At 40.6% G+C, this 26,216-nt stretch overlaps 1 protein-coding gene across 20 annotated transcripts in view; it reads right to left on the bottom strand.

The window, feature by feature from the left end:
- PATJ (PATJ crumbs cell polarity complex component) overlaps positions 1-26,216 on the bottom strand; it is a 405,040-nt gene that overhangs the window by 40,556 nt on the left and 338,268 nt on the right. For 13 of the 20 annotated variants that reach the window (XM_049696921.1, XM_049696959.1, XM_049696949.1 and 10 more), the window contains 4 exons: positions 24,027-24,149; positions 22,994-23,098; positions 3,611-3,717; positions 291-432 (listed from right to left, as the gene is read on the bottom strand). The exons of 2 other annotated variants lie outside the window; for them this stretch is intronic. In XM_049696921.1, the coding sequence (XP_049552878.1) occupies positions 291-432; positions 3,611-3,717; positions 22,994-23,098; positions 24,027-24,149 (477 nt within the window). The remainder of the gene's footprint in view (positions 1-290; positions 433-3,610; positions 3,718-22,993; positions 23,099-24,026; positions 24,150-26,216) is intronic. 5 more of the 20 variants (XM_049696933.1, XM_049696924.1, XM_049696983.1 and 2 more) reach the window with 2 other exon arrangements.

Raw genomic sequence — 26,216 nt, forward strand, 5'->3', positions numbered from 1 at the left:
GCATTGCCATATTCCTTACACTGGTTGTTGAAAGAAGACACTCTTTAAAATCTGTTAGCATCTACTTTTGTAAAAGGGTCTAAAGAATATTACACTTCTTGTGACTCCACTTTTATAAAAGAACACTTCTTGCACTAGTGTGGTGTGGGAATTTCCTGTAAGATGAAAATGAAACAAGCATACATGCACACATTCAGGTATCACCCAAAGTAAAGCAAAGCAAAACACAAAAAAATCTCACCTAAGTTTTATTTAAAAAAAAAAAAGTACAGTAAAAAGGAAAAAAATACCTTTGCAAATATAGTCTTGACATAAATTGGCAGGTCTCCATGGGGACTTCCATAACCCCCTACAATACTAAACCCCAATCCTTCAGAGCCTTTCTCCAAAGTAATAATCTTAGGTGGAGGTGTTCTGAAAACACAATGCACGCTGTTTAATTCAAGAATAGATATTGAGAGGGAATTTCATTTTAATGGAAGAACACAGATTTGAGAGAGACTTTCATACTGCGAAATGATGATGGTCAGTTTATCAAATCAAACTGTCAGAAAGCAATCTAGAAACTTATTTTTGAATTTCCTATATCATGCCAATATTTTTGATGTTTTAGAGGTTTCTCTTTTATAAAACCCACTGTTTTTTAACTGAAAATAAAGTCATGATGCTGAAGTTGTCAAAGCACTCTTTTTTTTGCTTAGTTTTTAACTTTTTAACTTACTGTCTAAAGCTGAACGGAACTGTCTTTACATCTTTGAAGAACATGCATGGAGATGGAGAGGCGGGGTATCACCTGAGCTTGGTGTCCACCGCAGCCCACAGGTGGACCTCTGAACAGAACAGGTGACAGCAGCCCTAGAGCTCAGTAATGGCTGCTGTTATTCTGCCTGAATATCCTCGCTGCACCTGATCCCCACTTCCACTGAGTGTGGGAACTCATTCTTCAAAACCCACCTCCAATCTCCAATGCGATGCTTTCCTGACTCCCTTGGAAGCATTCACCCGCACCTTCTCTGTGCTCCCTTTGTTCTTGGTCCAGATTTCCATACAGCACTTGTCATACTGTATCATGATTTCTTAACCATCTTTCTCCTCTACCAGATTATCAACTCCTTAAGCCTCCGCCCTCTGGGCATTCCCAGCACCAAGCGCTGTGCCTATCACACCCTCAGAATCACGACTACGTAAATGAGAACTGAAATCCAGGAGAGAAGAGAGAAACCAAGGTGAAGCAAATGGATAAAGACAATTTGTTTCAAATGTATAATTTAGATTTTCAAAGCTTTGTCCAGTGTGGAAGTCATCTCTCTCAGAAACAACATGGGTAAAAATTAGATTACACGCGTGGGCTCAAGGAGTTAAAGCTAAGCTTAACTAACGCCAATTTCTTCTTCCCATACGTGGTTGTCCAAAGGGTAAAGGCCTAAGGGAACTCTGGTACCTGGGCCCTGTCGTCTCATCGGCAGGAGGTTTACATGAGTATCCCGGCAGGGCCACTTGTTCTGCGGCAGCATGCACGTCCCAGAGGCAGAGCCGCCTGATATAAATGCAGCCATTCGTGTACTCAGAGAAATTTGCAAAACTGGGATATGAGCAACCTTTGAATATGCTGTTCTGTCTGACTAGAATATTCTTCCCTCTCCTCCTCCTCGATTTTGCCTGGCTTATTTTAAGCTTGATTTTCAGCTGCTTCCCACTGATACCAGTTGTTTGCTAATGCACCTGCTGGTGGTTTACAGCAGGCATCCACAGTAATTGCTGAACGTCTATACCGTATATATTATTATCTCTTTTAAATGCCACTCCTGGTTTTTCCAATTATTTAAAAACTCAGGTTAAGCATTAGTGCCTCCAAGTACCCGCCCTAGCTGAGTTATGCCTCTCTTCCATGGCTTCAAGGACTCTGTGCTTACTTCTCTCTCTCACTGAACTAAGCTCTCCAACACTTACTAACTCTTTTATAACCATGCATTTATGGGTCTGTTTTTCCAATCCTCTGGCAGTTCTATGAGGACTGGGGCAATGCCTTCACCTACGTTTCTAAGTTTGAGTCCTCAGGACCCAGCACCTGTAGTGTCTAGCCTTAGGAAGGCACTCAATAAATATCTGCTGAAATAATGAAGTATTATCCCCTGTGGCTGAATGGTAATGATGTCATGAATAAGGCTCTACGTTTCATCACTTTGTGGCCTTATAAGCACTCTCAGTAATAGGCCACCGGCTAGACATGAACTTGATTCATGTCTCCTCTTTCAAACACAGCCAGCCCTATTGCCAAGGATACTGAAATGGGAACCTAGATGTCCAAGGCCATTGTTTTAGAGCTAGCCCCTGGGGGCCACCAAATCATTAGAGACCGTCATAATTGTACCTATCACAATTAGAGTCTGTTTTCTCCGGGAGAGGGAGGAATGCAGCTTCACTCTTCCACTGGCATTTATCTCACACTTCCAGTTAGTTTTAATTTACTTTCGCTTAGAAGACTAGTAAAAAAAAAAACAAAAAAAAAACTCCAAATGTTAACAGTGGTCAGATTATAAGTCATTTTTAAATTCTTTTATCCTAGTAGTTCCCAACCTGCCAGGAGCTGTGGAATCATAGCAAAGGACCCAAGATCACAGGGCATCTCGGTAGTTCCATGGACACGTTAAAGGATGCTAAGTGTATACTATTCTTCATATAAGGGTCCTGATTTCTTTTTTTTTTTTTAAATATATGGCCATTCTAGCCTGAAAATGTTATACTTTCATGTATTTGTCCCATTTTAATAGCAAGTGTTCATTACTTTCATAATGAGAAAAAAGTAAAATGAGCCTAGTTTAATATTCTTTCCTCAAGAAAGACAAACTCAAAGCTGTCATTTAAGTTAATGAGCAATCAGGAAAAAGTTGGGAATGGCTGTGACCATCAGATCCTTCCAATAAAGGGTTCGGATCAGCCAACAAACATTTATTGAGCACCAGCTAGTGACCAGGCACTGGTAGAGTTGAGACGAATAGCTTTGGGCAGCATTTCTCAAAGTGTGGGTCCTCGGCTTATCTGCAGCAACACTGTCCTGGAGAACCCACCCTAGACCACCTACTCAGAATCTCTGAGAATGGGCCAGAGGAATTAGCATATTTCAATATGCTGTTTGGGTTATTCTTATGGACATCCTAGTTTGAGAAACACTGCTTTAATGAGCAACTTTAACTGCAGTGACAGGTTTTAGTAAAAAATGCCAGCAAGCATGACGAGAAGATTTAACCTCAGAACAAGATTTTAGCTTAGAAAACTGAGGAAACCTGGTTCCTTGCGTAATGAAGAAGGGCGCATCTGGGCTACTAATCTGAGGATTCTGAGGGGAGAGGGCACAGGCACCAGTTCCAGTGGCCAGGTGCGGTGTGTGCAGGCCCTGTGGTAACAGTCTGTGAAGAACTCACATGGTGGAGCAAAGCCTTGGGAGAAGTAGGGCAACCCTGTTGCTTTCTTGGAGATTCCCTAGGAGTCAGAAAGGGTAACCTGTACTTTCCCATTCCTGTCCTTTAGGGAGCACACTCTACAATCTGGAAAAGGTCTCACTGAGCTTTGCCCACACACATAAGAGGCACTCTGCATCTAGAATACTCACTCTGTGTCCTCCAGATGGTGCTTGGCAGCGGGGGAACCAAGGGGGTAGCCCGTAGACATGTTCTCAAGCTGAGTTGCTATGCCACTTATACTGGTATCTGCCACAACCTGGGCGGGGGAGCGGGGGGAGTCAGAACGAGACAATCCATTATAAGTCAGGGAAGAATTAGAGAAACCATACTCTATCCAAGGGTCAGTTCTCAGTCTTATTTAATCTATCTACAGAATTTGACACAATGGATTATTCTTTCTCAAACTATTTTCTTCATTTGGCTTCTATGACACTACACTTTACTAGTTTCCTTTCCACCTTCTGGCCATTTTTTTCATAGCTCCCCAAACTCTATCAGAGTGCCACGGGGCTCACTCCTGGAGCTTCTTATCTTTCCATCTCAACATCCTCTTAGTTGTCTCACTTCATACCTCTTTATGAATTTAAATATCATCTATGTAATGATAATTCCTGAATCTGTCTCTCCAGCACCACCTCTTACTTAACTCCAGACCTACACACCCAATCACCAATTTGACATCCCTAATGGGATACCCAGCAGGTATCTCAAATCTAACCTGTCCAGCACTGAGCCACTCCCCCACCTCTCCTCTGCTCCCTGGCCTTCCTCATCTCAGGTAATGCAACTTCATTCTTCCAGTCTCAGCAAACACCTTGGTGTCATCCTTGATGACTCTTCCTTTCACAACCCACTTTCAATCCTCAAAAAATTCAACTGGTCTTTCTATAAAATCATCTCTTTTTCTCTCTCTCTCTCTCTTTTTTTTCTATTCTTTGGCCACGCCATGTGGCATGTAGGATCTTAGTTCCCCGACCAGGGATCAAAACCATGCCCCCTGCAGTGGAAGCGAGGTGTCTTAACCACTGGACCTCCAGGGAAGTCTCTATAAAATCATCTCTTGCTTGGAGTTTTACAAAAGCCTCCTTACTCATCTCCCTGCTTCAGCCCCTCCCCCACTCAGTCTATAGCAGCTAGAATGTTCCTGTTAAAATACAGAAGATTATTTCAGTCCTCTGCTTAAAACCATCCAAGGGAAATCTGGAGCCCCCTGGATCACATGCTGAAGTTCTTAGATGGTCTATAAGGTCATCTGTAGGTGATCTGCCCAGTTATGTCTCCACTTTCATCTCCAAACATTCTCCCCTGTGTTCACCCTGCTCCAGCCATACTGGCCCCTGGCTGTTCCTCTAACATGCAGAGACATCTCCACCTTGGCGCTTTGTGAGTGCTGTGCATTCTACCTGGAATGCTCTGCCCGCAGCTCCTTCACTTCCCTCAGGTCTTTACTCTGAAGTCACCCTCCTTGGCCACCCTAACTAAAAGTCCCACACCAACACCCCAGCCCAACATTTTATATTGTTTACAAAGAAACAACAGGCCCCTAGCACAAAAACAGATGCATAGATCAATGGAACAGAATAGAGAAACCAGAAATAAACCCACACACTTCTGGTCAATTAATCTATGACAAAGGAGGCAAAAATATGCAATGGGGAAGAGGCAGTGTCTTCAATAAGTGATGCTGTGAAAACTGGACAAGAACATGTAAAAGAATGAAAGTAGAACATTTTTTTCACACCCCACATACAAAAATAAACTCAGAATGAATTAAAGACCTAAATGCAAGACTGGAAACCATAAAACTCCTAGAGGAAAACATAAGCAGTAAACTCATTGACATAAGTCTTAGCAATATTTTTTTGAATCTGTCTCCTCAGGCAAGGGAAACAAAAAGCAAAAATAAACAAATGGGAAGTAATTAAAAAGTTTTTGCACAGTGAAGGAAACCATCAACAAAATAAAAAAAAACAACCTACTGAATGAGATATCACCTCACACCTGTCAGGCTGGCTATTGTTAAAAAGACCACAAATAATAAATTGGTAAGGATGTGGAGAAAAGGGAACCCTAGTACACTGCTGGTTGGAATGTAAATTGGTGCAGCCGTAGTGGAAAACAGTACAGAACAATACAAGTGTCCATCAATAGATGAATGGATAAAGAAGGTGTGGTGTCTATATACAGTGGAATATTACTCAGCCATAAAGAGAAATTTGCCATTTGCAACAACATGGATGGAACTGGAGGGAATTATGCTGAGTGGAGTAAGCAGACAGAGAAAAAACAAATACTGTATGTTTTCACTTACATGTGGAATCTAAAAAATAAAGTAAATGAATGGATATAACAAAACAGAAACAGACTCATAGATACAGAGAACAAACTAGTGGTTATCAATGGGGAGAGGGAAGTGGGAAGGGGCAAGATAGGGGAAGGGGATTAAGAAGCACACTCTACTGGGTACAAAATAAATAAGATACAAGGATGTAATGTACAGCACAGGGAATATAGCTAATATTATATAATAACTTTAAATGGAGTAGAATCCATAAAATATTGAAGTACTATGTTGTACACCTGAAACTAATATAACATTGTAAATCAACTATACTTTAATTAAAAAATTAATTAAGAAAAAAAAGAAAAGAAACAGGCCCAAAATAGTCATGTATGCTAAGCCCTACTAGGAATTAACACCTAACCTAACTGCAGTTTCAGCCCCTCCTTGGAGTGGAATTTTAAAACAATTAGTCTGGGATTTCCTCATCAACACCAGTGAGGGGATCTGCTTGATAAGACCCCCTGCCTTCCCAGGAAGGGAAGGTGACCTTGCCTGAAATAATCCACTTTTTAACTTCCTTGTCCCACCCTCGTGTCCCTATAAAAGCCTTCTATATTGTATAGATCCTTGGAGTTCCATTCTACTTGTTAAATGGGATGCTGCCCAATTCATGAATCATTGGATAAAGCCAAATAGATCTTCAAACTCACTCAGTTGCATTTTGTTTAACAACATCTTCCTTCCCCGCTTTATATTTCCTTCTTACTACCATTACTATCTAATTAATTATATATCTTGCCTTATTTATTCTTACCACTTCATATTAGAATGTGAGGGCATGAAGTTTGTCTGTTTTATTCACTACTGTATGCCCCTTATGTAGAACATGTCTAGCATATAGTAGGTGTTCAATTAATATTTGGTGAATGAAAGAAAGAATATCTCTTACTTCCTATGATTTGCCTTTTAGAGGGTCCCAGACAAAAGTATAGAACAACCAACATTTAAACATTCACTTATATTTCTATTCTGCCAAAACATTCCAAAGAATTAAGAAGAAATATGGTATAGCTCTGTCAGAATGAAGATCTGAAGTTCAGTTTTTGCCACTTAAATGATACTGTGGCTTGAGTTTCAGTTTCTTCATCTGTTAAAGAGGAATCATAAATAGCCTGCCTTGTCTGCTTATCCTGGAGTTGTCTTCCACCTCAACTAGTTATCAGAGATTCTTTCTCAAGAACTCCTGGTCTTCCCCTGCTTCTGATTAACAGTTCTTCCAGATAAGAGCACTCAAGTACAGAGTGAAGGGACTTAGCTTGACAACAATGCAAGACCTTGATTTGATTGCAGTTTCAGAATAAGCCGACAGAGGGCATGACTACCTAAATAGTTAAGCTTAGTTGCATCTATTAATAGAGTATTTAGACAAGGAAAGCCACAGGCTGGCCCTGGCCCCAGCCCTGGCTGGATCAGAACACAATTTGGGTGAAGCATCCTATTCTGGGGGAAAACATTTCTATCTATAAGTTTTAGGATCTTCTGGAAATACTATAATATAAAGAATGAACAAATTGGGGGAATATTTAGGATAAACAACAAAAAAGAAAACGATAGACTCTCCTCTGCACTTACCACCAGTTTCTGTTTTTTTTTTTCCTCTCCTCCCCAGCAAATGTAGTGGAGGAGTTGTCTTTGCATGTGACCTATGTAATCCTACCTACTCTCAGCCTACATCATTTTCAAAACCCCACTCCATTCCAGTTCCCATCCCTGTTGCCAGACCCAGACTCCTGTGACCCACTCTCTGGCTTTTCTCCTGCAGCTTCCATCTCTGCTATTCCACTCACCCCTCGTGGCTCAGTCCTGGCCCACTTCCCACTTGCACACTCAGGGTCTAGGTCACAGCATACACATTCCCACAGCTTTAAATTCCAACAACGTGCTAACAATTCCCAGCTTAGTCTGTTATATCCAATTGCCAACTCAACATCTGCATTTTAATATCTCAAAGCCTAATTAACACAACCGAATCCAAATTCTTGATCCAACAACCAAATCCCTTCCATTCATTTTCCCTCTAGGTTTCCTCTTCTTAAGAGATGGCACCTCCAGCTGCCTAATTAGAAACCCACTAGGTATTATATTGAAAATACCCGATTGTTGGCTGGTTACTGCCCAGCTGGAAAGGTACTAGAATGCTAACCTAACTGACGCTTATTCTGAATAATCTACCACCAAATCCTCTGGACTCTACCTCCAATATACTTCTCAAGTTTGTTTCCTTTTCATCTCTCTGGTGACCATCCTAATTCAATCAATCATCATCAGCTGTCTTTTACCTGGAATCCCCACTCACCCTCTTCTAATCTCTCTTCCACACAACAGCCAGTTATCTTTTAAAATATAAAATGGATAATGGCCCTCCCCTGCTTAAAACCTTTCAGTGGTCTTTCTTTGTACCTGGAATAAAATTAAGACTCCCTAACTATACACACAAATGTCCTTCCTAGCCTACCCCTCTAATCCCATCTATGTCTTCCACTCCACCCCACATTCCACAGTTCTTTCTGCATGGAGTCCCGCCCCCTCCCCTCCACCAAACCAGTTGATCACTTCCATTATACAAGCCTTCTTTGACTACCCATGTTCAAATTAATTTCCCGTTTTCCTTTCTGTAGCGCTCTAAGTATTCCTTACAAATCGTCATGATATGTATTTGTGTGACTGTTAGCTGTCTTTCCCACCCAATCACAGGATTCATGAGGATAAGGACAGCTTCTCAATGTGAAGGTGCCTGGCACACAACTGCTTAATAAGCTTTTGTGGAATGAATAAATGAATGAACCTAAAACCTTCCTAAGGAATAGGGCGTACAGAGTTCAATATTCTGAATTTCCATGGAACAGAGTGAGATTGATAGAGGTTACAAGGAGATTGGTTCTGGGTCTTTTTAAGAAGAAAAAATCTAATAACTAAGGCAGTTACAGAATGGAATGGCTCAACTTGTTAGGACATGAGCCCCCCACAAAGCAAGGACTCAGAGACTCAAAACTCTACCGATTTGGGATATGGTGAGGGGGATTCCTATACTTGATGGGAATCTGGACATGTACTCTCAGCTGTCCATGAACCAGACCATCTGTTATGGGGCTGAAGAAGAAAGTCAGTAAAATATTACTTTTTCTAAGATACCTTCAAAAGCCAAGACTTGATGGCAACCTGCTCCTTTCTTTACTGGCTCATTTATTCAACATATAACAGCACCATGATACTGAATATAAACTGAGCACTTCCTCTATGCTAAGCACTCTTCTGAGTCCCTACAGACGTAGGTACCATAATTATTCCCATACTACAGACAGAGGAACCTGGAGCAGAGAGGTTAAGTAACTTTCTCACGTTCAGCGAAGGAGTGAAGGCTGGATTCAAACCCATGCCATTTTACTCTAGAATCCTGTGCTCTTTTTCTTTCTTCTTTTTTTGGAACCCTGTGCTCTTAACTGAATTCAGTGTGAGGCAAATCACCTAGTGAGAGGGTACAGATCTGGTCTTGGACCCTCACACCTAGAGATATGCTTCACCCTGCATATAATGAAGTACAGTCTAGACATGGAGCTGGGAAGAAAGAGGGGCAGAGAGTCAAACAAGCAGCTGCAAGTACAGGTGATCTTCATGGCTGTGCTTGGCAACAGGCAGGAAAAACGCATCCCTCCCCCCAGTACTACAAGGAGAGGGGTTGGGAGGTAGGAGATATACACCCCATGGATGTTCTAGGAAGAAAGCTTTTGAATTTTAATAAACTTTCAGGAGTCCATATAAACTGTAAAGCCAAAGCCATAGTTCTATTTGGGTAAAAATTAAATTTCTTTATCTAGCTAGAAAATGTAAAAACACTAATATAGCACCACCTTACAGAAAAACTCATATCCTTCTAAAATCTGAAGGCCTCTTGCTCTCCCCCAACCCTGAAATAAGATGGGCCTCACAATAACGGACAATATTAAAACCTAGGATCCCTGAGCTCCTGCCTATTTTGTAGGAGTGGAATACAAAGGGCTGGATGGGAAATGGGAAGCATTTTCACTGATAGTTTGGTCTTTTGCAGGGAAGCAAGGAGACAAACCCATCACCCCCAGGATAACTCTACAGCCCCAAGGCATTTGCATCAACCTTCTTGGTCTCAGAGTTGATTGGCCTTCCTAGGCATGACTTGTGAAAGGGGATAATCCGATCTTGGAAGGGCATGTTCAGCTGGATACAAGTTTGAGGAGACAGAGCTGTGGTCTAGGAGTCTTGGCTCAGCCCTGCTCTTTGCCCAGCAATACCGGGGACTAGGCTTGGAGGTGAGGCTGGGAGAGGTCTACTTCTGTGTTTGAGGAAGGGGGAAGGCAAAAAGGCTAATGGGAAGTTTGGTCACTTTTTTTTAAAGTAAATTTTGAACTGCTGGGTGCAAACTTCTGTGGTAGGTTCTGAGGACATGGGTGGGAGCAGAGGAAACCCAGGGAAAGCAAATGTGTTCCCCACTCTCCCACAGGCAGGCTTGCCATTGCTGTCACCTAACAGGGGAGGCAGATTCGGACGCCATTCTAAACGGAGAGGGGAGGGGACGGACAGGGATTCCTGGGGAAGGCAGACAGCCTTCGACGTCCTGAGGTGATGGTACTAAGGTCTGTGCAACTTGAAAGAGCCATGGTGTCTGGAGTCCTTCCACCCGGCGAGGACCAGCTCCATCTCATGAGATCCACAGCCTACAGTCTGGCTTTATTACATCACTCAGATCAGCAGCCCTTCCTCTCATGCCTCATCCCCAGGGCCTGGAGGCAGCAGATGTTGCACCTTGCCTCCCAATCACCCTTCAAAATCACTAACCTGGTTCAAAAGCTGTGTAAGGCTATGTTCCTCCTCATTGTTGCACACAGTACTGCGACAGAAATCCCGAGAGGTTCTTTAAGGTGGAGACCTAGGTATGGAACTGCTGGGTGATGGGGACGCATGCAGTAAACTAACAGAGCTTCCTGAGCTGCCACGTGAATCATCAGTTTAGACTCACCAGACGCTGACTGAAAGAACTTGGTTTTCTCATATCTCCCCAACCTTGTTATGATCAAACATTTAATAAGTGCCTCCCTGAGCAGATGCAGGCTGCTGACCCAAAGGGAGAGGAGGAGACCTCTGCCCCTGAGGAGCAGGAGACTTGTGAAATGAAAGAAGGGAAGGAGTAAAGTTCTCCACGCCAGGGCGAGGCTTGTGAAAACAAGGATGGGAAAGAAGCCTTATCCTTTAAGCCTAAGGAACAAGAGACCTTTGGATCCCTGGAAGAAGACAAACCAATAAGCGTGTTTTCCCCTCCAAGTGAATTTTCCCCTCCCTCTGTGTTTCCCCCTCCAACTGCACCTACCCCTCCCTCTGTGCTTCCTCTCCAACTGCACCTACCCCCTCCCTGTGTTTCCCCCTCCAACTGCACCTACCCCCTCCCTCTGTGCTTCCCGTCCAACTGCACCTACCCCTTCCCTCTGTGCTTCCCCCTCCAACTGTACCTACCCCTTCCCTCTGTGCTTCCCCTCCAACTGCACCTACCCCCTCCCTCTGTGCTTCCCGCTTCAACTGCACCTACCCTTCACTCTGTTTCCCCCTCCAAATGAATTGCCCCCTCCCAGAGTGTTTCCCCTTCAATATTTAATTCCTTAAATTTTGTCTTCTCCTTGGAAAGGTATCTGTTCTGATATACTCTCTCGTGCCTTGGCTCCTTGTGGCATTTAATAATTTACGTTAAAAGCAAAACTAAGTTCAATCAGATGTATATGTTCTATAATAGAACCATGTATATTTGGTAAATTTTCTAATTGAGTAATAAAGCACATGTCTTTATTGCATGGACCCTAGGAAGAGTACCTTTCCTTAAAAATAGGTTTGGGAAATTATGTTTTTAAGAATTGAGAAGTCAAAATATTGTCCAGGTAAGTAGGACATTACAGTGCATAAAAGCTTGAGCTCCTTGCTTAGAACTTTCCTGACTTGCTGGTCTTGCAAAGGAATGAGATTAGCTTTTAGATTTGTTAGGACCCAAATCTTGTAGTACAAAATACAAACTCAGCACTCACACCCAGCCTGCATCCTAAATCCATAGTGCAGATACGCTGGAAACAGACAGGAAGAACTGTCATGTTAAGGTGACCCCTGAGAAAGTTGGCATCTTAAGATGAGAGCACATTGCAGAACAATCAGAAAAACCTTGCTTTGTCCCCATGCCTGGCATTTGGTGTAACTTAATGAACTAGAAAGCATATCTGATTAAAGTTTTTATTTAGAATCTAGGGACACTGATTCTAGTGACATCAGAATATTTTGATTTTAATTATCTGTTTTCAGAATATAATGGTCTGAAGTGTCAAATGTTTTAAGTTTGGAGTGAAGTAAGAAAAAGCAAAGTGACCTAGACACATCATCATCTAGTGGCACACACCTCAAATGCCTCCTGGAAAACCACCACACTACTAGGATTTTAAAAGGAATTTTAGCATCCTCTGACTTCAAGACTATGTTATTATAATGAGAGTAATAAAGTATCACTTATTTAATGCTTAAAATTTTCAATCCAGTATTTTTATTAAGTGCTACACCGCATTTAACCCTCACGGCAACCTTGAAAGAAAGAAGCCGTGATCCAGTTTCCTACAGGAAACTTAAGAGTTAAAAGGATTCAAGATGCACAACTTTCTGACACTAAACCTTTCATGTCCTTCAGAACTTACCCCAGGTCTTCACTTCAACTTTCAAACCTTTAGCTCTTGATCCTTTTCCCGAAGCTTACCACCCTTTTTCTGGCATCACTTGGCTTTTAACCCATCATGAACCCTCACAGATCATCTGGTCTTATCCCTAGCTACATAATAAATCACCTAGAAAGCTTTAAAATAGCCCAGTGTTCAGGCCACATCCCAGACCAATTAATTCCATGGGGTGAGACCCAGGAACTGATACTAGAGTCAGTGATTTTACTGGGCAACCAAGGTTAAGAACTACTCACATGTTGTACCTTTATAGAGAGGGGATACAGGTGGGGAGAGACAGGTATTCCAGGCATAGAGAACAGCATGTGCAAATCTTTGTTCATCCCTAAAGAATGCACTACTCCAGTGGGTCTCAGGTTGCTCTCTAACTAGCAGCATCAGCACCACCTGGCAGCTTGTTATAAATGGAAATTCCTGGATCCACCCCAGTCCTACACAATAAGAAGCTCTGGGGGTGGGACCCAGCAGTTTGTCTGTTTAACGAGCCCTCCAGATAGTTCTGGAACATGCTGAGGTTTGAGAAGCATTTCTCTCAAATGTCAAAATATTTTCTTTATTCATGCTTAGAAAATGACCATCCTAGAAGGAAAGCCATCCGACTCAAACTCCCCTGAAAACCTTTTTATCCTCTTTTTCAGAGGTAAAAACATCTCCATCTTTTTATCTATGTCCTTTGCTCCCAACTACTCCCTTGCTCTCTACTGACTTGCCACAAACTTTAAAGAGAGAAATCAATTCTTTTAAAGATTGCTAGCGGGACTTCCCTGGCAGTGCAGGGGGGGGTGCGGGTTTGATCCCTGGCCAGGGAGCTAAGACCCCACATGCCCCAAGGCCAAAAAACCAAAAAACATAGAACAGAAGCAATATCGTAAAAAATTCAATAAAGACTTTAAAAAGGGTCAACATAAAAAAAAGCTAAAACAAAGATTGCCAGCGATTTATCTGCCAGCTGCAATGACTTTCCCACGGTTTTATTTTCTTCTGCCTCATTCGTAAGTGTGCTATTTTTTAAAAAAAATATTTCAATATCCCCAATTGTTTAATCTTGAGATATAGTTTGGTTTGAGGTAGTTATTTTACAAATTTCTATAAATTTGTTTTTTTAAAAAAATTTTTAATTTTATTTATTTATTTATATACAGCAGGCTCTTATTAATCATCCATTTTATACACATCAGTGTATACATGTCAATCCCAATCGCCCAATTCATCCCATCACCGTCCCCACCCCCCTGCCGCTTTCCCCCCTTGGTGTCCATACGTTTGTTCTCTACATCTGTGTCTCAATTTCTGCCCTGCAAACTGGTTCATCTGTACCATTTTTCTAGGTCCCACATATATGTGCTAAGATACTATATTTGTTTTTCTCTGACTTACTTCACTCTGTATGACAGTCGCTACATCCATCCACGTCTCAACAAATGACCCAATTTCGTCCCTTTTTATGGCTGAGTAATATTCCATTGTATATATGTATCACATCTTCTTTATCCATTCATCTGTCAATGGACATTTAGGTTGCTTCTATGACCTGGCTATTGTAAATAGTGCTGCAATGAACATTGGGGTGCATGTGTCATTTTTTGGGGGGGGTGGGGTTACGCGGGCCTCTCACTGTTGTGGCCTCTCCCATTGCAGAGCACAGGCTCCGGATGCGCAGGCTCAGCGGCCATGGCTCACGGGCCTAGCCGCTCCGCAGCATGTGGGATCTTCCCGGACTGGGGAACGAACCCATGTCCCCTGCATTGGCAGGCGGACTCTCAACCACTGTGCCACAGGGAAGCCCGCATGTGTCTTTTTGAATTATGGTTTCCTCTGGGTATATGCCCAGTAGTGGGATGGCTGGGTCATACAGTAATTCTATTTTTAGTTGTTTAAGCAACCTCCGTACTGTTCTCCATAGTGGCTGTATCAATTTACATTCCCACCAACAGTGCAAGAGGGTTCCCTTTTCTCCACACCCTCTCCAGCATTAGTTGTTTGTAGATTTTCTGATGATACCCATTCTAACTGGTGTGAGGTGACACCTCATTGTAGCTTTGATCTGCATTTCTCTAATAATTAGTGATGTTGAGCAGCTTTTCATGTGCCTCTTGGCCATCTGTATGTCTTCTTTGGAGAAATGTTTACTTAGGTCCATTTTTGGATTGGGTTGTTTGTTTTTTTAATATTGAGCTGCATGAGCTGTTTATATATTTGGGAGATTAATCCTTTCTGCATTGATTCATTTGCAAATATTATCTCCCATTCTGAGGGTTGTCTTTTCATCTTGTTTATGGTTTCCTTTGCTGTGCAAAAGCTTTGAAGTTTCATTAGGTCCCATTTGTTTATTTTTGGTTTTATTTCCAATACTCTAGGAGGTGGATCAAAAAAAATCTTGCTGTGATTTATGTCAAAGAGTGTTCTTCCTATGTTTTCCTCTAAGAGTTTAATAGCATCTGGCCTTACATTTTGGTTTTTAATCCATTTCGAGTTTATTTTTGTGTATGGTGTTAGGGAGTGTTCTAATTTCATTCTTTTACATGTAGCTGTCCAGTTTTCCCAGCACCACTTATTGAAGAGACTGTCTTTTCTCCACTGTATACCCTTGCCTCCTTTGTCATAGATGAGTTGACCATAGGTGCATGTGTTTATCTCTGGGCTTTCTATCTTGTTCCATTGATCTATGTTTCTGTTTTTGTGCCAGTACCATATTTTGATTACTGTAGCTTTGTAGTATAGTCTGAAGTCAGGGAGCCTGACTCCTCCAGCTCCGTTTTTTTCCCTCAAGACTGCTTTGGCTATTCGGGGTCTGTTGTGGCTCCATAGAAATTTTAAGATTTTTTGTTCTAGTTCTGTAAAAGATGCCATTGGTAATTTCACAGGGATTGCATTGAATCTGTAAATTGCTTTGGGTAGTATAGTCATTTTCACAATATTGATTCTTCCAATCCAAGAACATGGTATATCTCTCCATCTGTTGGTATCATCTTTAATTTCTTTCATTAGTGTCTTATAGTTTTCTGCATACAGCTCTTTTGTCTCCCTAGGTAGGTTTATTCCCAGATATTTTATTCTTTTTGTTGCAATGGTAAATGGGAGTGTTTCCTTAATTTCTCTATCAGATTTTTCATCATTAGTGTATAGGAATGCCAGAGATTTCTGTGCATTAATTTTGTATCCTGCAACTTTACCAAATTCATTGATTAGCTCTAATAGTTTTCTGGTAGCATCTTTAGGATTCTCTATGTATATAGTATGTCATCTGCAAACAGTGACAGTTTTACTTCTTTTTTTCCAATGTATATTCCTTTTATTTCTTTTTCTTTTCTGATTGCTGTGGCTGGGACTTCCAAAACTATGTTGAATAACAGTGGTGAGAGTGGACATCCTTGTCTTGTTCCTGATCTTAGAGGAAATTGTTTCAGTTTTTCACCATTGAGAATGATGTTTGCTGTGGGTTTGTTGTATATGGCCTTTATGATGTTGAGGTAGGTTCCCTCCATGCCCACCTTCTGGAGAGCTTTTACCCATAAGTGGGTGTTGAATTTTGTCAAAAAACTTTTTCTTCATCTATCAAGATGATCATATGGTTTTTCTTCTTCAATTTGTTAATATGGTGTATCATTGATTGATTTGTGTATATTGAAGAATCCTTGCATCCCTGGGATAAATCCCACTTGATCATGGTGTATGATCCTTTTAATGTATTGTTGGATTCTGTTTGCTTGTATTTTGTTGAGGATTTTCGCATCTATATTCATCAGTGATATTGTTCTGTAATTTTTTTTTTTTGTAGTATCTTTGTCTGGTTTTGTTATCAGGGTGATGGTGGCCTCATAGAATGAGTTGGGAGTGTTCCTTCCTCTGCAATTTTTTGGAAGAGTTTGAGAAAGATGAGTGTTAGCTCTTCTCTAAATGTTTGATAGAATTCACCTGTGCAGCCATCTGGTCCTGGACTTTTGTTTGTTGGAAGATTTTTAATCACAGTTTCAATTTCATTACTTGTGATCAGTCTGTTCATAGTTTCTAATTTTCCTGGTTCAGTCTTGGAAGGTTATACCTTTCTAAGAATTTGTCCATTTCTTCCAGGTTGTCCATTTTATTGGCATAGAGTTGCTTGTAGTATTCTCTTAGGATGCTTTGTATTTCTGTGGTGTCTGTTGTAACTTCTCCTTTTTCATTTCTAATTTTATTGATTTAAATCTTCTCCCTCTTTTTCTTGATGAGTCTGGCTAATGGTTTATCAATTTTATCTTCTCAAAGAACCAGCTTTTAGTTTTATTGATCTTTGCTATTGTTTTCTTTGTTTCTATTTATTTCTGCTCTGATCTTTATAATTTCTTTCCTTCTGCTAACTTTGGGTTTTGTTTGTTCTTCTTTCTCTATTTCCTTTAGGTGTAAGGTTACATTGTTTATTTGAGATTTTTCTTGTTTCCTGAGGTAGGCTTGCATAGCTATAAACTTCCCTCTTAGAACTGCTTTTGCTGCATCCCATAGGTTTTGGATCGTCGTGTTTTCATTGTCATTTGTCTCTAGGTAGTTTTTGATTTCCTCTTTGATTTCTTCAGTGATCTCTTGGTTATTTAGTAATGTATTGTTTAGCCTCCATGTGTTTGTGTTTTTTATGATTTATTCCCTGTAATTGATTTCTAATCTCATAGCATTGTAGTCAGAAAAGATGCTTGATGTGATTTCAATTTTCTTAAATTTACTGAGGCTTGATTTGTGACCCAAGATGTGATCTATCCTGGAGAATGTTCCATGCACACTTGAGAAGAAAGTGTAATCTGCTTTTTGGATGGAATGTCCTATAAATATCAATTAAATCTATCTGGTCTATTGTGTCATTTAAAGTTTCTGTTTCCTTATTTATTCTTATTTTGGATGATCTGTCCATTGGTGTAAGTGAGGTATTTAAAGTCCCCCACTATTATTGTGTTACTGTCGATTTCTTTTTTTATAGCTGTTAGCAGTTGCCTTATATATTGAGGTGCTCCTATGTTGGGTGCATTTATATTTATAATTGTTACATCTTCTTCTTGGATTGATCCCTTGATCATTATGTACTGTCCTTCCTTGTCCCTTGTAACATTCTTTATTTTAAAGTCTATTTTATCTGCTATGAGTATTGCTACTCCAGCTTTCTTATGATTTCCATTTGCACGGAATATCTTTTTCTATCCCCTCACTTTCAGTCTGTATGTGTCCCTAGGTCTGAAGTGGGTCTCTTGTAGACAGCATATATATGGGTCTTGCTTTTGTATCCATTCAGCCAGTCTATGTCTTTTGGTTGGAGCATTTAATCCATTCATGTTTAAGGTAATTTTCAATATGTATGTTCCTATGACCATTTTCTTAATTGTTTTGGGTTTGTTTTGGTAGGTCCTTTTCTTCTCTTGTGTTTCCCATTTAGAGAAGTTCCTTTAGCATTTGTTGTAAAGCTGGTTTGGTGGTGCTGAATTCTCTTAGCTTTCATTTGTCTGTACAGCTTTTGATTTCTCCATCGAATCTGAATAAGATCTGTGCTGGGTAGAGTAATCTTTGTTGTAGGTTCTTCCCTTTCATCACTTTAAGTATATCATGCCACTCCCTTCTGGCTTGTAGAGTTTCTGTTAACCTTATGGGAGTTCCCTTGTATGTTATTTGTCATTTTTCCCTTGCTGCTTTCAATAATTTTTCTTTGCCTTTAATTTTTGCCAATTTGATTACTATGTGTCTTGGCGTGTTTCTGTTTGGGTTTATCCTGTATGGGACTCGCTGCACTTCCTGGACTTGGGTGGCTATTTTGTTTGCTGTGTTAGGGAAGTTTTTGACTATAATCTCTTCAAATATTTTCTCGGGTCCTTTCTCTCTTTCTTCTCCTTCTGGGACCCCTATAATGAGAATATTGTTGCATTTAATGTTGTCCCAGAGGTCTCTTAGGCTGTCTTCATTTCTTTTCATTCTTTTTTCTTTATTCTGTTCCACAGCAGTGAATTCCACCATTCTGTCTTCCAGGTCACTTATCCATTCTGCCTCAGCTATTCTGCTATTGATTCCTTCTAGGGTAGTTTTCATTTCAGTTATTGTATTGTTCATCTCTGTTTGTTTGTTCTTTAATTCTTCTAGGTGTTTGTTAAACATTTCTTGCATCTTCTCAATCTTTGCCTCCATTCTTTTTCTGAGGTCCTGGATCATCTTCACTATCATTATTCTGAATTCTTTTTCTGGAAGGTTGCCTATCTCCACTTCATTTAGTTGTTTTTCTGGGGTTTTATCTTGTTCCTTCACCTGGTACATAGCCCTCTGCCTTTTCATCTTGTGTATCTTTCTGTGAATGTAGTTTTTGTTCCACAGGCTGCAGGATTGTAGTTCTTCTTGCTTCTGCTCAAGTGTGCTATTCTTAAAATTCTTTTCTCCTTTAGGGTCTAGTACCTGTATTCTTAACTCCTGGTTCTTTTCTATTAGATTTTCCTAGTATATTTCCTTTTGTGTTCACATGATGAAAAATTAAGTATTACAGTACATGATAAAAAAAATTCAACACTCTCATTCCCTAGATACACACTGAACATTTCTCTTTTCAATTCTAGAGGTGTAAGCTAAATAATACACTTTATAAAACTATTTTGAAATTTATCATCTAGATGACCTCAATAGACTCCCTATTCCAACAGATGAAAATTTAGCTTGCCAAAATCTTACACTTAATTTTTATGTTTTTAAGTTCTACTTCTTTCTTATGTTTCTTTAGATATACTTAAACCTTTGTAGTTTTAATGATTTCTGAAACTCTTATTTCAACTTTAAAGATTTAACTCTCTTATATTTTCCTCTCCACGAACACATCACAAACTCTCATGCTACTAATATTTCATGCATTACGATGTTTCGTTCTATCAGTTTTATTATGACTTATGTTTATATAAATGTTATTCATACTGAGCCAACTACTATACTAGGATTACATTTCTCTCTCTCTCTTTTTTTGGTATAAGTTTATTGTCCTCAAGGTCAATAATGATCTTATTTTGTTTAATTTGTATATACTTATCACTAATTCAGCCCCAAACTTTCCAATTTAATTGGATCTTAAACCTCCAATTCAGTTAAATGTACAAGGTAATCTATCTGTTCCTCTTTTTTCCCTCTAATTCAGAGGCGTTTCCCTTAGAGCCCTCTTCTCCTGCTCCGATTTGGACAAGTTGTTCTCTCTGCCTGCTGCACAGCTGTCCTGGGACTTCCATGTTCCTTAGTGTTGGAACCACCTGCTTCCCTCTCTCTTACTTTCCTCTTTTGTTGGAGTATATCCTAAAGTAATTTTCTCAGAAATATATTGCTGAAAAAGAGTCAGGTGACATTTGAATCTCTTGTTCTTTTGTAAGTAGCTTATACTTTTCTCTTTGAAAGTTTTAGAATGTAGTATACAGGTATTATTCTTCTTTTATTTATTTTGCTCACTGATTAATGGACCTTAAGTTAAATTTATTTCATTTCTTTTTTATTTTTCTGCTTTTCCTTTTTAAACTCCTGGTTGTTGGATATTGGACCTCCTGAATTAATCCTGTGTCTTATTTTTTCTCTTCCATTTTCTAAAGAGGGCGCACAAGAGAAGTCACTGTTTTCTCTATATTATCCTGAACATGACACATCGCTCTCTCCTAACCAGCAGTGGGGCCCTCTTACATCAGGTTTTTTGTGTTTTGGAGGGTGTCCCCAAGGACCTCCAAACTACTTTATAGACAGACCCTTAGTTAATCTCCCTGACTTCAGACTCTCTTCTCCTGTTCTCCCTAGTTGCTGCTGACTCCAAGCCTTGATCCTCTGTCTTTGTCTCCACTGTTTACATTCACTTATTCAACCAATATCTATGAAGTATAATGTGCCAGGCAGTGGGGATGTTGACCCCAAGAAGCCTCAGATGGCTTTATTTATCCTGTTTCCAGCACTGAAGTCTCCCCGAGTATTGGCAGCCCATTTCCTCTGCCTGCTGGATATCTCCACCTGGATGCCTCAAAATACAATGTTCTCTCCCAACATGCCCTTCCTATATTCCCTGGTTTAGTTAGTGCTGCCTCCATCCACATTCTACATTCTAAAATGTTTGGATCCAGAACAAGCCCCACAAGTTCATTTAGTGACAAAAATCCCTGATGTGCTCTTTTTATCTTCTATATTGTCAAAGAAAGAGGTAAAAACGAAATTTTCTAGAAGAGAGTCTGGGTTACCTTATTTTGTCCAAAAAAGGTTTTGTGGTAGTTCATAGACAAAAGCACTAAACCAGGCAAACTATCAGACTACAGAAGCAAATATAGTTGAGAACATTTGAAATGACCCCTATACCCAAATCAATCCCCACTGACCAATCTATAATTGACAGTAAGAAACCATCAGACTTTAAGGGCAGAAATATCTACTTCCTTACTATACCTAGCAATAGCAAGTTAAACTATGGGGAGAAGCTTCCAGAAGTTGTCTCCTCGACTCTCTTCCCCTTCTGCACCCTCCAGTCCACTGACCCAGACCTAATCTTCCCTGTGCCATCAGCACTTGCTGACCGCTTCCCATGTGCACCGACAATAAGTCTTTTCCACATCATCAGACACAACTATCTGACCTTCTCTACTACTCTGACAATGGGCTGGCTCACCTGATAATAAAAATGATTACCTACTGACAACTCAGCTGTGATAATTGTATTGCTGGTACTATTCCATGCACATTGTTTTAATTAAAGTGAATACGACTATGCAACTGAAAGGCATCTGTTGCAGGGCGTAAGAAATTTCCTGAGTTCTGTGTTTAAAGCCTTTGAGAGCACATGTGCTCCATACCCAGAGTTGTGTAGATCACAACTGTCAAAATCCCAAAGGATTCCATTTTTAACATCACCTGTTACAAAATGACACCACCAACTAATGTGATTAACACGAGAACATTTTGAAACCAAAAGTCATTTTCTTAAAATGCAGAAATAGGAAAAATAAGGAATCCCTTCAAAAGTATGTGAATAGTGGCAAATTTGGCTGAATGAAGGGTTAATTCTTCATGGGAGAGCATGAGTTCATTTCCACTTAAAGTACTTTACGTAATGTTACACTTTTACACTGTGTCTTCTCAATTCTTTGTGAAGAAGGTGGAGCTGAACAAATTATATTGGTATATAAAAATGTTAATAATACTAGATTCTGCTAAGGGAAACACTTTTTTTTTCTTGACATAGTTATCATTTGATAACTTCCTGGTAAAATTCTGTATAACTAATGGGCCACAGCTCTGCGATTGAAGAGTTGCACTTGTACGGCCTCTAGGGGTCAGCATAACTCGAAGGAAGAGCAAGGGCTGCAAACAAGAAAAAGCAAGGATTTGCAGGTTCTGAGGATGACGAAGCAGTGGAAGGTGGAACAAGAGGTAACCCCTGAGGATGAGGACAAAGGAAGTCGACTCTACAGCCAGTCCATACAGCGTTCCTGTTTGTGTTCAACAGAAATTTGGGGACCCAGATCACTGAATAACATGTTGCCTACCACATAAACTCCCTTGAAACCACTGGCAGTACTTTACGATTCCCTTCCCACGTACTGAAAACCATTGACTTTTTCTTAAATGTCTGTTTCAGCACTTTGGACTTAGACATTTGAGATGTGAGAGTTAAGCACCACAAATTGGTCCTCCCTAAAGTTATGGTTTTTCAATTCGAACTGATTATTTAAAGGCTAGAATGATTGGAGGGGCTGGCTTGCCCTCTCTCTGAGATACGAAATGGTGGGTTTTATTTTTTTTACCTATAAACCATTTAATACTACCCCTGCAGAAGTATGGTGATTATAAACATACATTTTGGGGGGAACTCACTAACAAAACTTGCTGCCAGTACGCTGCCTCTCACTCACTACACGATATCAATCTCAGAGATACTCAAAGTGCTGAAATCGAAGGAGGGGTGATTAACAGCACACCTCGTTTTTACTTCCTGGTATATTTCCCTGTGCCTCTGGACAATACTCTTGGGGACCACAGCTGAAACATGATTGTCTGCCTTAGTTGATGACTACTATGTGGTAAGCATTTAGCAGTGTTGGCAATCATTTATGCTACAGGAGAAAGAGCATAGTTACTTTTCCCTTCCTTTAAAAGGAGTGCACTTGGGCAGTTCAGACACAGTTTTGGGGCATAAGAAAAGAAATCATTTTCTATTCCTTGCAAACTTTGATTTACAAAAGAACACCAGAAGCTAAAAGCCTTGTTGATTTATCATGTGAAGCAAAGGGTAATTTTTCTCCCCTTGTTATGCTTTCATATAATCATGTTCACTGCCTGTATGGGTGGCATTAAAGAATTTCTGAATACAAATAATAATTTCTTGCTTTCAACCTTCATAATTCACATCGGCAGGCACCCTGCTGGGCGGTGATGCCTCCTGCCAGTGACGCTCAATCTTTTTTGCACACCACTTATCTGCCTCTCGCAGCTGCGAGTTCCATTGATCGCAATACCTGCAGGATAATGCGCCCGTAGGCGTTCTTCAGCAGATTAACCACGTCCGCGTGAGACAGCCCATCCAAAGGTTGCCCATTAATGCTGACAATCCGATCTCCAACCTGGAGGTACAAAAGTGAGAGAAAAATCACTATCATTAAGAAAAATTAAATTTGAGAAGAATGCCCATTTGTGGCTATTGTGAAGATTCTGTGTCTCTACTGTGTATGCGTGTTCCAGAAGCATGAGGAATTTTTATGGCTTTCCCCAAATACAGACCAATCAGAGAAACAAGAAAGGGGTCAGATTTGATTATTAAAAGGCCTTTTGTACCTTGGTAATGGTAGTGTTGCATACATCCATTTGCCAGTAATAGTGGGGTGTACAAATTACCTGTTCAATAAAGCTCTACCGAGGAAGCCAAATGTTTTTTGCTTTATTTTTTCTACCTAAGTTAAGATTAAGGAGCGATGGGGGAAAAAATTCATAAGGATGTTGATTATTATTATTATTTTTTTTGCGGTATGCGGGTCTCTCACTGTTGTGGCCTCTCCCGTTGCGGAGCACAGGCTCCGGATGTGCAGGCTCAGCGGCCATGGCTCACGGGCCCAGCCACTCCGCGGCATGTGGGATCTTCCCGGACCGGGGCACGAACCCGTGTCCCCTGCATCGGCAGGTGGACTCTCAACCATTGCGCCACCAAGGAAGCCCATGTTGATTCTTTTGGTGGAAGGAAGAGTCTAAGGTCAAATCTCTCAGGTGAAAATCAATTTTGGGTGGAATGAGGTGCTAAAAATGATATGGGAGGCTTTGCAAATGAGCTGCAATTTCTTCTATCATTGAGAAGCTTTGACACAAACGATACTATTTTTATATGTTCAGGGACATAATGAATTTCAGGTATAAACTTTCTCCAATGCATTTTGCCCTCAGTGTGGGTCTCTGATAGCTGCTGGAATTCCAGTTTTAAGCACAGCGCCCCTGGCTGCCTCATCCTCTCCCACCCACCACATCACATGCTGAGAGCACTTCACCATCCCCTTTGTTTACTTTAAGCTTCTGTGTACGTGCGGCCACACCGCTGGCCTGAATCATGGCAATAAATATTGGGATATCTCCTAAGGGACTTCCTTTTCCTCCAGCAATACTGATTCCAAGGGCATCGCTGAGCTCCTAAAAAACAAAGGAAAACAAGGCTTATATGTTTAACAAAGAGCCACAACCTGACTGTCCCCAGATAGCTGTTGAATAAAATCCCTTCTGATGCAGGAGGCTACGGTACCACAGGAGTTAACCATAGCGCCTTTGAAGTCAGAAAGACCAGTGTTTCAGCTCTTAATTAGCTGGAGTACTTAATTAGCTGGGGGTGCTAAAGAAGTTCCTTAACGTCTTAGAGCTTCCATCCCTACGCATAAAGTGGGAAGAAAACCACCTACCTCACAGTGTTGATCTGAGGATTAAATGAGGTGATATAGTGCAGTCCTGGCCCACAGAAAGGGCTCAGTAAAAGGCAACAGGAGGAGTAAAAACAAAAAAAACAAAGAAAAACAACCCTATGCTACTGCTCAGTTTACTGGCCAATTTTGATGCAGAACTTGGCAAGTATGTCCTCATATGGTGTTTACAATTAAATTACTGCACATCTCATGCTCTTCTGGGTGTGAACAAACACACTTGGCTCTGAAAGAGCTGCAGGACTATGCTAGAACAAAGGATCTTTGAAGACACCCACTGTAGTGAGTACAGAGTTTGGAGAGAGAAGTAACATGCGACCGAAAATGTTCTCTGAGATTGAGATGAGGCCGTTTGTTCACTCCAACCCTGGTGAAGAGATTCTGGCCTTTGTGCAGGTTTCCCCCACATTTATATCCCAGGGTTAACATTTTAAAAATCACTAAAAGAATAAGTGACAAGTTCCAGTTTCAGCACGGTGGCATGCACACTCTATAGCATCTTTCTCCTACTGATGAAAATGAAGACCTCTTGTCAAAATTTAAAGTACAACTACCTAAGACTTCTGAAAAGTAAAGAAACTCAAAGAAATTGTGGTGGAGAGCCAAAACTTGGAGAAACGACAGCAGAGGGTGTATCTCCCCGTTATTTTCCTTTGTCCTGAAGACAAGACCCAGTCAAGGAGCTGTAAAGGTGGGGCAAACTGCTAAAACTTTGATGTTAACTCCCACCTTTCTGGTCAGAGGAACCAGGAAAAGGAGCCCTGATGGCTGGAGAATGAAGGAAGAAAACTAGAGTAGAGAGAGTCAGAGAAGGGGATCCTGTCCCTCTGTGAGTGCATCCACAGAATTCTCAGGTTCAGTCTAAGCCACGCATATGAGGGACAGACCCACACTCGGGAACTGAACTGAGTTTTGAACTACCACTTACAAAAGGTGACATAACTTTCAGTCTGAGCCTAACTGGGTGGATGCCTGCTAAAACATAAACACCAGCATTCTTCAGAGTCTACACAGCAATAACATTCACCAGGGCTGGGAAAAACCCCTAAGTTACTCAACATGCAAAGAACCAGTAAAATGCGATCAATTTCTTGTTAAGTTTTTTCAAATATGCAGGACAGTTTAAAGCCAAGATGATACCATTGTCTGGTGGGGTTCTCAATTTATGTAGATGTAAACATATGACAACAATGACATAAATGTTAGGGGAGTGGTTGCAGAAAAGGGACCTACAGGGTTGCAAGGCTTCTGCAGTTTTACCTGACCACTTAAAAGTATACACAGGTTAGTGTGTTTCAATTTCACCTCGATAAAGTTGGACAAAGGAAAAAGAACAAAATGACAGCAACTTTAATATTCTGTTTTCCAAAGTGTTTGTGTCTAGCTTCTATTTTCTGAATGCATCAATAGTAAAACCCTACATGCAAATGGTAAGATGCGTTTCATTATGAAGTTTCTGCTCGGACCGTATGTGGGAGAACAGGGTGGGTAGGAGCAGGCCTTTTTATAAAAGCCTGTAAAAACAAGCAGCTGAAATGACTAAGGAAACATAAAATGATATGTTATAAATCTTGGAATGAGGAGAAATTTATGGAATAATTTGGCTTTGTTCAAATCCATTGTGATGTTTCCTTAGTTTATCCATAATTATGCACATGTTGGTACATTTAACTTCCCCATACGAGGAACATTTGAGTTGCCACGCTGGTGGAAAGATACTGGGAACAAATAAGGCAGATTTAGTCAAAGCTGTAGTTAATAATAATGAATTGCTGGACATTCATGA

This window comes from Orcinus orca, chromosome 1, assembly GCF_937001465.1.
Source record: "Orcinus orca chromosome 1, mOrcOrc1.1, whole genome shotgun sequence".
Taxonomy (NCBI): Eukaryota; Metazoa; Chordata; class Mammalia; order Artiodactyla; family Delphinidae; genus Orcinus; species Orcinus orca.